Raw genomic sequence first — 12,547 nt, forward strand, 5'->3', positions numbered from 1 at the left:
CAGACTCACTCACTATATTTCATTAATTTATTAATAATTCTGTTTATCAAGCAGCTCAGAACTTCAAAGGGTCGCTGGTGTTATGAGCTTTAATGGCTGAGTAATTGAAATTTGATCAAAATAATGCGAAATATAATTTTATTTCTAAGTACAGATGAAGTTATTGTCTGTGATGATCGACAGGGTATGTTTTTTAAGGATAATTCCACCAATTTTTCTAAAATTCTGCATAACTCGGATGGTTCAGATGTCTTTACAGTGGTGGTGATGGGAACCAGGCGTCGTCATGACTACAACACAGATATAGACACTTTATTTACCGTCCAGAAACACCAGAGAACCTACACGAGTCTTCTGAGCTTATATATGCTAAAGAAATGATGATGATGATGATGATGAGGGATATTTTGCATCGTAACGCCCTACATGTATCCCTCCACCATGAATTAAGTATATAAAAAAAATAGTGATAAACCAGAATCTCAGACATCAGGCAGTGAGTTCATGAGAGATAAGAGAAAGATAAGATAATCCTTTGTTAGTCCCACAGCGGGGAAATTCACAGTATTCACAGTAACCACTTCATGTAGGAACTTTCTGTGAGGAGCTTTTAGAGGGGGACGTCTGGTTCCTATCACCACCACTGTGAACAGCCACGGACTCAGTTATTTTCTCTAGAACAGGGCGTCTCACACCGAACCGCTCTGATTGACTTTTCATCTCAACCACTTAATTACACAGGAAATTTTGAAAAATTGGTGGAATTCCCCTTTAAGTCAACACTTCTCTTGTAGGTGGTGTAATGACCGATTTGATCTGAGGTGGTGCTGCTGCCCCACAAGCTCTCTCTCTCTCTCTCTCTCCCTCTCTCTCCCTCTCTCTCTCCCTCTCTCTCTCTCTCTCTCTCTGGTGTGTGGAAGAGCAGCCGCCATGTCATCAGACTGCTCGGGTTGCCGTGAATCGCCAAAACCACAAAAATCATCTCCATGAGCAAAAACAGACGGGATCATGTTACCCAGAGCCCTGATACCCACAGCATCAAACCACACACCCCGTATGTGTGTGTGGACAGACTGCTGTCTGAGCAGGCCTGCACACGCGCACACACACACACGCACACACACACACGCACACACACTTCGAGGGAATAAATTTTTTTTTTAAAAGCCAAACAGTCATGTTCCTTCATAGCTGCTGTTGCTAGGTTAGACAAGCTTCACAGAAAGTGGCAACAGTTTATATCACAATACCTACATTTAGAGTCGGTTATTCATTCAGTCTAATGAGAAACTGTAGAACGGACTCGGTTTATATCACAATCCCTACATTTAGAGTCGGTTATTCATTCAGTCTAATGAGAAACTGTAGAACGGACTCGGTTTATATCACAATCCCTACATTTAGAGTCGGTTATTCATTCAGTCTAATGAGAAACTGTAGAACGGACTCGGTTTATATCACAATACCTACATTTAGAGTCGGTTATTCATTCAGTCTAATGAGAAACTGTAGAACAGACTCGGTTTATATCACAATACCTACATTTAGAGCCGGTTATTCATTCAGTCTAATGAGAAACTGTAGAACGGACTCGGTTTATATCACAATACCTACATTTAGAGTCGGTTATTCATTCAGTCTAATGAGAAACTGTAGAACGGACTCGGTTTATATCACAATACCTACATTTAGAGCCGGTTATTCATTCAGCCTAATGAGAAACTGTAGAACGGACTCGGTTTATATCACAATACCTACATTTAGAGTCGGTTATTCATTCAGTCTAATGAGAAACTGTAGAACAGACTCGGTTTATGTCACAATACCTACATTTAGAGTCGGTTATTCATTCAGCCTAATGAGAAACTGTAGAACAGACTCGGTTTATATCACAATACCTACATTTAGAGCCGGTTATTCATTCAGTCTAATGAGAAACTGTAGAACGGACTCGGTTTATATCACAATACCTACATTTAGAGTCGGTTATTCATTCAGTCTAATGAGAAACTGTAGAACGGACTCGGTTTATATCACAATACCTACATTTAGAGCCGGTTATTCATTCAGCCTAATGAGAAACTGTAGAACGGACTCGGTTTATATCACAATACCTACATTTAGAGCCGGTTATTCATTCAGCCTAATGAGAAACTGTAGAACAGACTCGGTTTATATCACAATACCTACATTTAGAGTCGGTTATTCATTCAGTCTAATGAGAAACTGTAGAACAGACTCGGTTTATATCACAATACCTACATTTAGAGTCGGTTATTCATTCAGTCTAATGAGAAACTGTAGAACAGACTCGGTTTATATCACAATACCTACATTTAGAGCCGGTTATTCATTCAGTCTAATGAGAAACTGTAGAACAGACTCGGTTTATATCACAATACCTACATTTAGAGTCGGTTATTCATTCAGTCTAATGAGAAACTGTAGAACGGACTCGGTTTATATCACAATACCTACATTTAGAGTCGGTTATTCATTCAGCCTAATGAGAAACTGTAGAACAGACTCGGTTTATATCACAATACCTACATTTAGAGCCGGTTATTCATTCAGTCTAATGAGAAACTGTAGAACGGACTCGGTTTATATCACAATACCTACATTTAGAGCCGGTTATTCATTCAGTCTAATGAGAAACTGTAGAACGGACTCGGTTTATATCACAATACCTACATTTAGAGTCGGTTATTCATTCAGTCTAATGAGAAACTGTAGAACGGACTCGGTTTATATCACAATACCTACATTTAGAGTCGGTTATTCATTCAGTCTAATGAGAAACTGTAGAACAGACTCGGTTTATATCACAATACCTACATTTAGAGTCGGTTATTCATTCAGCCTAATGAGAAACTGTAGAACGGACTCGGTTTATATCACAAAACCTACATTTAGAGTCGGTTATTCATTCAGTCTAATGAGAAACTGTAGAACGGACTCGGTTTATATCACAATACCTACATTTAGAGTCGGTTATTCATTCAGTCTAATGAGAAACTGTAGAACAGACTCGGTTTATATCACAATACCTACATTTAGAGCCGGTTATTCATTCAGTCTAATGAGAAACTGTAGAACGGACTCGGTTTATATCACAATACCTACATTTAGAGTCGGTTATTCATTCAGCCTAATGAGAAACTGTAGAACAGACTCGGTTTATATCACAATACCTACATTTAGAGCCGGTTATTCATTCAGCCTAATGAGAAACTGTAGAACGGACTCGGTTTATATCACAATACCTACATTTAGAGTCGGTTATTCATTCAGCCTAACGAGAAACTGTAGAACGGACTCGGTTTATATCACAATACCTACATTTAGAGCCGGTTATTCATTCAGTCTAATGAGAAACTGTAGAACAGACTCGGTTTATATCACAATACCTACATTTAGAGCCGGTTATTCATTCAGTCTAATGAGAAACTGTAGAACGGACTCGGTTTATATCACAATACCTACATTTAGAGCCGGTTATTCATTCAGTCTAATGAGAAACTGTAGAACAGACTCGGTTTATATCACAATACCTACATTTAGAGTCGGTTATTCATTCAGTCTAATGAGAAACTGTAGAACGGACTCGGTTTATATCACAATACCTACATTTAGAGTCGGTTATTCATTCAGCCTAATGAGAAACTGTAGAACGGACTCGGTTTATATCACAATACCTACATTTAGAGCCGGTTATTCACATAAAGTCAGTATGAACGTACCTGTATCTTTCCATTTTACTACAGCAAACAGGTTTTGGGCAGCAGGATGTTAGAAGTACTCCTGCTAAGAGCTGACTGGAGTTGAAAAGTGTTAAAAGATATAACAGCAGTGTTGGAGTATTTTGTGCCGTCCATTTGTCTGAATAAAAAGGTTTAAGCTTCTACAAATGGCAATTTTGCACAAAAGCTCCTCGGGAAACCATTCATTTTGGGCTCAGGAGCACCCCTGGTGTCCGACCAACCTGGGAGACGTTATTGAGTGGCAGTTCTCCTCAGTACACATTCTCTTGTTCGCTTCTTAGCTACGTTACGTTTGTATTGCCTAAACCCCTTGTGTCAAACACAAGTCAGGCCCGTGGCACAGCCCAGTTCAGCCCATGGAATTATGTTAATTTTCTATTCTTATTAGTTATTTCACCCTGAGATGCACTAAGGTCCCCAGCATGCACTTCAACACGGTGTGTTCCCACCCCCTGCCAACAACAGTCTATGGGCCAATGGTTACACAAACTATTACACATCGCTCTTGCATTGTTGGTTCAGTGGTTGAATTCTCACCCAGCATGTGGGAGACCTGGGTCCGATTCCTGGCCAAGCAACCGCATGGTCATTTGGGGCAGTCACAGGCTGGTGGTTAAGGAACATGCCCTGTGACCAGAAGGTCGCCAGTTCAATCCCCTGAGCCGAGAGTGCATGACTGAGGTGTCCTTGAGCAAGGCACCTTACCCTCAACTGCTCTCCGGGGACTGCGGATAGGGCGGCTCACTGCCCCCTAGTGTGCGTGTTCACTAGTGTGTATGTGGTGTTTCACTGCACGGATGGGTTAAAAGCGGAGGTGAAATTTCCCCGTTTGTGGGACTAATAAGGCTCTCTTAATCAAAAAGAAAACAAGCCTGGTGTCCAGTTCAAGCAAACAATTATTTTAATTATTTTGAAGTATTCAACATCAATTTTCGCTGTTGCAGTTTTGGCCTATTTCGAATAAACAATGGCAAAATGTTGAGTAAAAAATAAATAAAAACAGCTGGACCACAGACTCGCTGAGATGTTTTTTAAAATGGCCCTTTCAGTGGTTGAGTTCGACACCCCTGCCCTAAACCACTGTTTCTCAACCCTGTTCCTCAAGGCCCACTGCCCCGCACATTTTAGTGCTTTCCCTGATTTAACACACCCAATGACTCAATAATGGTCTATTTATGAGTGGATTAGTTTGGTCAGGTGTGTCGGGAGCAGGAAAACTGGCCTCAACAAACTTTTTAAACGCAGTTTCAGCCCCTTTGTGTTCCACAACGGGCAAAAAAGGACTGAAGCTAGCTTGGGTCAGAAGCATTAACGTTTTCTCTGTCCTATCAAGATCCATTTGGGTTTCTGAGTGAAAACGCCAGCGACCCGTTCTGCCTCTTTACTCTCCTCCTCTCCACTTTCGCCTGGGAGTTTTATCGTGTCCGCTCTTGGCATCGCTGAATGTTTAATGGATGGCCAGAGGCCTTCACTGCTCCAGCAAAGCGAGTGGGAGGGCAATAAAGGCTTCAAATAAAAGTTTCTTTCGGAATGACTGTGTTCTTTGGCTTTGTGGCACACGACGTTTCTTTCTCTCAATTCCCTCTGTTCTCCATCCTCACGGTCAAGGTGTCAGTATCCAGTAGGTCAAGAGGGTTTGTGTGTGGTTTAGAATGAGAGAGTGAAGCTGGGATGAGCGTTAAAGCGATACTTCAGCCGAAAACAAATCACTTTTCCCCTCTTATGTCAAGCGTAGTCAATCAGCCAAGACATTTTTGTGGAAGTTTTCTTGTTCACGTTTCCACTGGAGCTATGAGACTAACGTAGCTAACAAGCAACGGAAGCAACACTCCACCAGTTTGCATTGTGCAAACTGCATATATGAATCATAATACCAGAGTTGGTTTATGAGGAGTCTGGCCACTTCCTATTTCCCTCGTTATATATATAAAAAACAGGACTGCTAAACAGCAGAGGGCGCCCGCGAGAGAGACCTCAATGAATGGGAGTAAAAAGCGTGAAACGGTTAATAACGAAAGTAATGAAAGTAAAGAAATAGTTTCTAATCACTCGCCCAGAACTTTCCTTTAATTTTAGGAAGTAGGAGGATGCATTTCACTAAGAAAACTTTCTAAACTTTCTAGGTTTTGGGCAGCAGAATGCTGGCATTGGCACGAGTGAGTGCTGATTGGTGGGCGAGCAGAGCAGCTCATTGGCTGTTCATGCTCACAGACGTCATGGACATACACGAGGTACTGTTTTAAACTCATATCGAGTTTAAAAGCTCCTAAAAATATAACCGCAGTTTTAAAATGTTTTTTTATGCTGTGTTCAGGATATGACTTACTTTACATTAAAAACGTTTAAGCATTTCTAAGCTGATGCTCCGAATCAACCCATTCATTTTGTACTCGCTCGGGAGCGCCCTCTAGCGTTTGAGAAACCCGGAAGACATTGCAGTGTGGGAATTCTCTCTCCAAGTTCTCTGATCACACCTCACACTGTGCTACGTCGCTGAAGGGGCACTCTGGCCAAAATGAGAATTTAACTATTGCTTCATCTGTTAGAAACATTCTTATTGGCCATCGAAGCTGCTGCAGAAGGTCCCAGTGGGATTTTCCAGTTTAAAGACCACAAGCCACCCTTCAGATGATACATCTTGAATTTTGAACTGCTTTGGGGGGATTTTGGGGGCTATTTTGATTACTTCCCCATTGGCTGATGAAGGCAGAAGGAAGGCCGAACAGCTGGAGCTGAACATCTACCTGGCCTCAAATCATCATTACACTGGAGAGAGCTAAAAGCTATAGGTAGCAGGTTAGCTACCTGGCTATCAAGATCATAGATATACATTCCTAGAAGCCTTTGTTCTCCATACGTCTGCGCGTCCGCCATGTTGGAGAGGTCAAGACCCGCTGGCGAACAGATTCACTCGTATTGAGAGACGAAGTTATTACTCCACCCATTTTCACCTAATTTGATTTGTTATACTCCTCAGACTCAGATTAATCTGGGCTGCACGGATCTGCTTTATTAGTAATATCTGCGATATTACTTTAATAACTGATCGTGATAATTAGCCGTCCGGACCAGCAGGACAGTATTCAGTCTGCACATGACGTTAAAAACTGAGTTCAGAGCAAAACAATCACACACACATCAGCAAATCCATCAATGTGTGAATCACGTCTAATATTAATACAGAAAAACATAAAATAAACCCCCAAAACGCAGTAAGAATGAAGCTAAAGTTGGCTTCCTATTTTCCCGTTCCACCTTGGTGCAGCGGTCACTTTCTGGTGCCTGAAGCTGCACCATTTAAGGTGGAATGGGAACATTCGAACAAGATGAGTTACACTGCTGCTAGCTGGGTTGTCTTTATAAGCAGATCATTGGCTAGGATAGCAGTTTATGATTAAGGCATGCAGTCAGCATGACGCTAAATGGTGTACATAAGCTCCCATTACTTGGAAGTTGATTAGCGTCATGGATCCAGTGTAAAACTAACTTTAGACACAAAACGTGGCTATTTCACTACATTTGGGATATTTTTTGTCCATCATGGACATTTTCCCTGCTGCTTTTTAAAGGAGTTAGATGCAGTGAACACTGTTAAAGATTCAAAGCGTAATGTTCACTCCCCAGTCCCTATACGAAAAGTAAATAAGCTGAAAAGCAGACCATTTCGAACCTGTTGCTGTGATGAGACGAGAAACCACCTCATTTACATACTGTATATCACTGCTGTCAGACCAAAACATCGTATCTCCAAAATAGTAACTTTACAGGAGAAGGAAAAAACATACTCTACTTTTAATGTAAGTCTATGGAACCAGACGTCTTTCCAAGTCATTTTGGGCTGTATCTTTTGGTCCTCTCATCATGAAATTTACACACATTGTAAAGGACAACAGGCATTTTCAAATTGTGTCAAAAACTGAAAACGACAAAAACGGAGCTACTAGGTTTTGGTCCAACAGCTGCGACATCCATGTACCCATTATACAGCAGCTTAGCCCCTCCCACTCACTCACTCATGCTGAAAGTTGTAAGGAAAGTTTCAGCCTGGACTGCTTTTTGAAAGAGGTGCAATACAGGCCAGCCAATCAGAGCAGAGCTCATTTACATACATCACTCTTAAAGACACAGTCTGTTTAACTCTAAGCGTTAAAGAGAGGTTTGGAACTGGTCAAATGAATTACAGCTGGTTTTGGTACATAAAATGACACAAATATTATAAGCAGACCACAGGAAAAATACACGAAAAATGCAGGGCATGGGCCCTTTAAAGTGAAAGCATGGGTTGAAGCAATCAACTGGAAGGATGCAGGTCCAAATCCCACAAACAACCAGGTATACCTGGTTGTGCCCTTGGGCAAGACACCCAACCCCCCCCCACCGCCTCAGGTAGCGGTGCTCTGCTGGCGACGCTGTGCTGCTCCCAGATTGGGCGTAGCTAGGCAAATTACCAGTCTCCCTCCTAGTAGGGCCAATAAATAAAGTACACAACAGTTGAGAGAGACCGTTTCGGAGAGTTTGTGTGTGTGTGTGTATTTGTGGCTCAGTGGACCTGGCAGTGACCGTCACGCCCCTCCGTACCGCTTCACACCCCAAGCGTCCCGGTGCGGTCGCCGGGGAAACCGCAGGCCCCCCAGGCTGGCGCCACTGCTCAGGCTGAGCTAATCGATACCGGAGCACTTCCTGCCCATCTGCCCTGCTCCCACACTGTGCTCATTAATTATTACTGCCAGCGCTGCAGCAAGAACGCCCTGGGCACCCACAACACACACACACAGGCACTCCCACACACTCATCACTCACACCCCCCTGCACACACTGGGACTGAGCAACATGGCCAAAAGTATCCAGACAGCCCTTCTAACGAGTGATCTCAGCTACTTTCAGGTGCGCACAGTGTTGATACATATGTTCAGTTGTGCACAACTTATATGATCTCTGACCAACAGAATGAGATGCTGTGGAGCAGCTACACATGAGGTCACCAAGCGTGGGCTAGAGGGGTATAAAGCCCCCCAGCACTGGGCTGTGGAGCAGTGGTACTGTGTTCTCTGGAGCGATGGAGCTCCATCCAATACCTTGGGGATAAGTTGGAGTGATCCAGAACTGACCACCCAACATCAGTACCTGACCTCAATTATACTCAATCAAATCCTCACAGCAGTGTTCCAACATGTAGCGTAACGCGTTCTCAGAAGAGTCGAGGCTGTTACTGAACAAACTCCCTATTAATACCCTTCATTTCAGAAGACATGATGATACTAAGCCTGTTTAGAACAGCTGTTGATTCGAATGTCATTGAACTGCACTGTGCACATAATTGTGGGCTGATTTCTCCAGTTGTACCAGCTGTTTATTATTATCATTGTTTTAAATGAAATAAACTTTGTCCTCCTCTCTTTTTCTCTCTTTATAGTGGGGTTACTGTTCGAATACAGTGGTGTATGCGTACACCCGACCCGAGAGGATGGAGTACAGTGTGGTCTTCTGGGACACAAAAAACAACGAGAAGTTTGTGAAGTATGTGAAGAGCCTGATGTCGGTCACCACATGCGGAGACTTCTGCATCCTGGCCACCAAAGCCGATGACTCCCACCCACAGGTGCGCATACATCTCCTGTTCTGCTGACGTTCTGCCAGAGGTCATCACAACTGGTTCATTAGAAGTTGAACACAGAACTAAATTATATCGTCTAAAAGGTTACGAGGTTTGGACTCTGGAAAACGATATGTGAACTAGCAACACACTTTTTTATGTGATCTGCTTTAACAAACTTTCTGTCAAATTGCTTAAATACATGTTAATAGTAAAACATTGGTGTGTCCACTTAAGGACACTCTGTCTATGTTGACATGCATGCAGTAGCCAAACTGAGGTTTTAGTCTAAGAAGCTAGAACAACGCAGGATGTTTATAAGAGCTGTGCAGAAGACCAGCCCATGGGTGGTCCTGTTTACATGCACAGCAGCAGGGTCTCCCTTTATAACAGTAAATGCCCCCTTAAGATCCTCAGATCTTCCTCGTATGAATTTCCATCTTGCCGGCTTTTCTTTTTCACCGATTTCTTTTTCTCTGTTTGGATTCTGTGAAAAACCTCAGTTTGGAGGGTCATGTAGCCCCAACACTTCGCCCTGCCCCTCTATCTCAACAAGAATCAGGACCTCCTACCCCCAGACGTGAATGTAAGCAGTAGGGGCGAGGTGTGAAATGGGACTAGGCCTTGGTTCTCAAACTCCTGGCTCGGAAAATAGCTAAAGCTACCTACTGTGCTGGTTTGTGCTGTTGTGAGTGAATGGCTAGACTTCTTCTCCCTGTCTAGAGAGTAAAAGGTGCACATCACGACTTTAAGCTGATACTGGATTGAGGAGCAGAACACAGTGATCACTGTCAGCAAAAAAAGCTGAAATGCACTACTGACCCTGAGAAATGCTTCATTTCAATTGTTTAATCACTCGGGCCAAGCACACGCTCATACACACCCCCGGACAATTCCGACGCTCTTTCACACACCGATATTCTACACACACACTCAACGAGCACACATGCAACAAATCCCATGTGTAAACAGAGGGAGCGAGGATTTCAGCCGTTGGAAAGTGTGATTTGAACCACATTGGAGCCTTACAATGATGTACAGATGAATTTATCAGATGAAAGAGTTTGTTTGTCTCTTTCTTAATGATGTAAATAAATATCAACTGCAAGTGCCACATTTGATTCCCCTGCAGCTGCATGAAGCCTGCAAGAAATCGGTCAACAGTCCTTATTAGCATTTCCATAGTCATCTCACATGAACCTTCTCACCAAACTAAAATGTTCAACATATAAAATTTAGAACAACTGATCCATCCACGCTCGCTCTCTCGCGTTCTTTCGCAGTTCCTAAGGCTTACAGAGCGCTGATCCACTATTCCTCCTCAAAATCCCGTCAACATCATCAGATTTCATTTCTCAATAAGGTCTGATGAACTGCTAGGCTGAGTTTCCAGTTTTAAATTCTAGACTAAAGAGTTGGTGTGTGTGTTGTAGCTAATTGAAACTAGGCAGGTTGAGAGCCACCACACTAACGTTAGCTCCACACATACATTCACAGAAAAATGTAAGAAATTATGAATTGTTTAATGAAGGCATTAAACATTTAATGAAGACAAGCACTTGCTGTGTCCTACAGTTTCTTACCAAGTTAAATAAGGTTTCTGTTCAAGTTCTGTAAAGCTTGTACAACCTCTTAACAGTAGCTAGGAAAGAATGTCTTTATGGGCGCAGCCTGGACAAGCCAACTGAGCTGAGTCTGAAATGCAGTGATCGGCTGAACCCGGCGTAAAAGTTCTGGTCCTATATTCGGGTTCCGGCTCCGGAGGAGATTTTCAGAATTTCATGACGGCGCTGGCGATGTTCTCCAGAGCTGATCGAGCCTCAGACGGCGGGAAAAGGCGGATGGCTTCCAGGGCTTTGTTGCCGTGGTAACTGCAGAGGTCGGCGGCTTGACTCACACCTTGCTCCGTTTTGATCAGACGCTGGAGCTGGACAGGAAACAAGACCACCAACACGATCAGTACATGAGGCACAAAACAGTGGATCATCAGAATCAGACTCAATCACTTGCTGAGCATGTTGACTGCAAACACACACGACGTGTTACATACTGAGCAGACCAGAGAGGTGCTTATTAAATATTTTTCTAAGCAACAAAACAAGTAAAAATACAATAAAGAGAATAACACGTCAGTCTGAGCTCTTTTCACTCCACACTAGACAAAACATTTAGAAGCAACACTAACTTTGCAAGCTAGAAAAGTGCTTGTCATGTGTGCAGTAACACTGACTGTGTTTACATGCGAGATTTTTGCCAATCTGATTGAACACATTCTGATTATAGATTCAGACGCAGGTGTTTATTCTCTCTCTAGCCAACAATCTGATGAAAATCTGTTAACGTGCTCACTACAAGTAATCTGAGCCAAAATTATGCGCATACGTAGAGTACCACTTAGTGCAGACGTTACCATGACAACCAGCATCACATGAGTCCAGTCAGAGTGAGATGAGCAGCAGTGAGCAGTGATTGTGTTTTTAACTGCTTTAAAATGACGTCAGACTCAGGAAAACGTCCTTCACACGTCCTTATTAAAGAAGGCCGAGAGGAAGACGTCGTGTTCTGAGACGCATAAGCTGGACGTCCGTCCCGCCGCCGTCTTTTAAAGATCAGAGCATGAACTTCGTCTCCTCTGCAGACCAGTTTCTGCTCCGTCGTGTTGAACGGTATAAACTCTCACTGTGACGCGACGCACATGCAGAACGGACTGAAACTTTCCGATAGGGAATGTAATCGGATGCAGGCGTTTACACGGATATTATTCTTCTATTTAACAGATTATTTACAGGATTACCCACCTCGATCAATCGGATAGAAACTGTATTCCAAATGGCCTCAATCTGACTAGACTATTCCGACCTATTGAGGTGTTTACACATGGACATATTCTATTCCGATTGAGCTATTAGTCGTATTATTAACGGATTATTAGGCTACATGTAAATGTAATCCAATCATAATTGGATTTTTGCAGTTATCTGACTATTCACATGATAAACAGCACACTCATTTCTCAGATCGGAGGAAGGTCTAGAAATTTGATTAAGAAATCCAATAAACAGTCTGGATTTTAGCTCAGTAATCTGACTTCTCAGTGCTGTAAACTCTTGCTCTGATTTCTTGCAGATTTCGGAGCAGTGTGGAGAGTAATGTTATCAACAAAGAGTCTTTTCAAAGGCAATACACCACA

At 42.7% G+C, this 12,547-nt stretch overlaps 2 protein-coding genes across 3 annotated transcripts in view; one reads left to right on the forward strand and one right to left on the reverse strand.

Annotated features, from left to right (window-relative positions):
• Window positions 1-8,548: 8,548 nt before the first annotated feature.
• Window positions 8,549-9,401, forward strand: LOC119263484 (WD repeat-containing protein 35-like). The gene is made up of 2 exons (XM_037538528.1): window positions 8,549-8,648; window positions 9,178-9,401. The coding sequence occupies exons 1-2, from the start codon at window positions 8,595-8,597 to the stop codon at window positions 9,388-9,390; spliced, it is 267 nt and encodes an 88-aa protein (XP_037394425.1). The 5' UTR covers window positions 8,549-8,594; the 3' UTR covers window positions 9,391-9,401.
• Window positions 9,402-10,859: 1,458 nt separating this feature from the next.
• The window catches only part of pdss2 (prenyl (decaprenyl) diphosphate synthase, subunit 2), a 72,700-nt gene continuing 71,012 nt past the window's right edge, over window positions 10,860-12,547 (reverse strand). For both annotated transcript variants that reach the window (XM_017718241.2, XM_017718240.2), the window contains one exon: window positions 10,860-11,284. In XM_017718241.2, coding sequence (XP_017573730.1) covers window positions 11,129-11,284 — 156 coding nt within the window. In that variant the 3' untranslated portion in view covers window positions 10,860-11,128. The remainder of the gene's footprint in view (window positions 11,285-12,547) is intronic.

Source organism: Pygocentrus nattereri, chromosome 5, assembly GCF_015220715.1.
Source record: "Pygocentrus nattereri isolate fPygNat1 chromosome 5, fPygNat1.pri, whole genome shotgun sequence".
NCBI classification, from domain to species: Eukaryota; Metazoa; Chordata; class Actinopteri; order Characiformes; family Serrasalmidae; genus Pygocentrus; species Pygocentrus nattereri.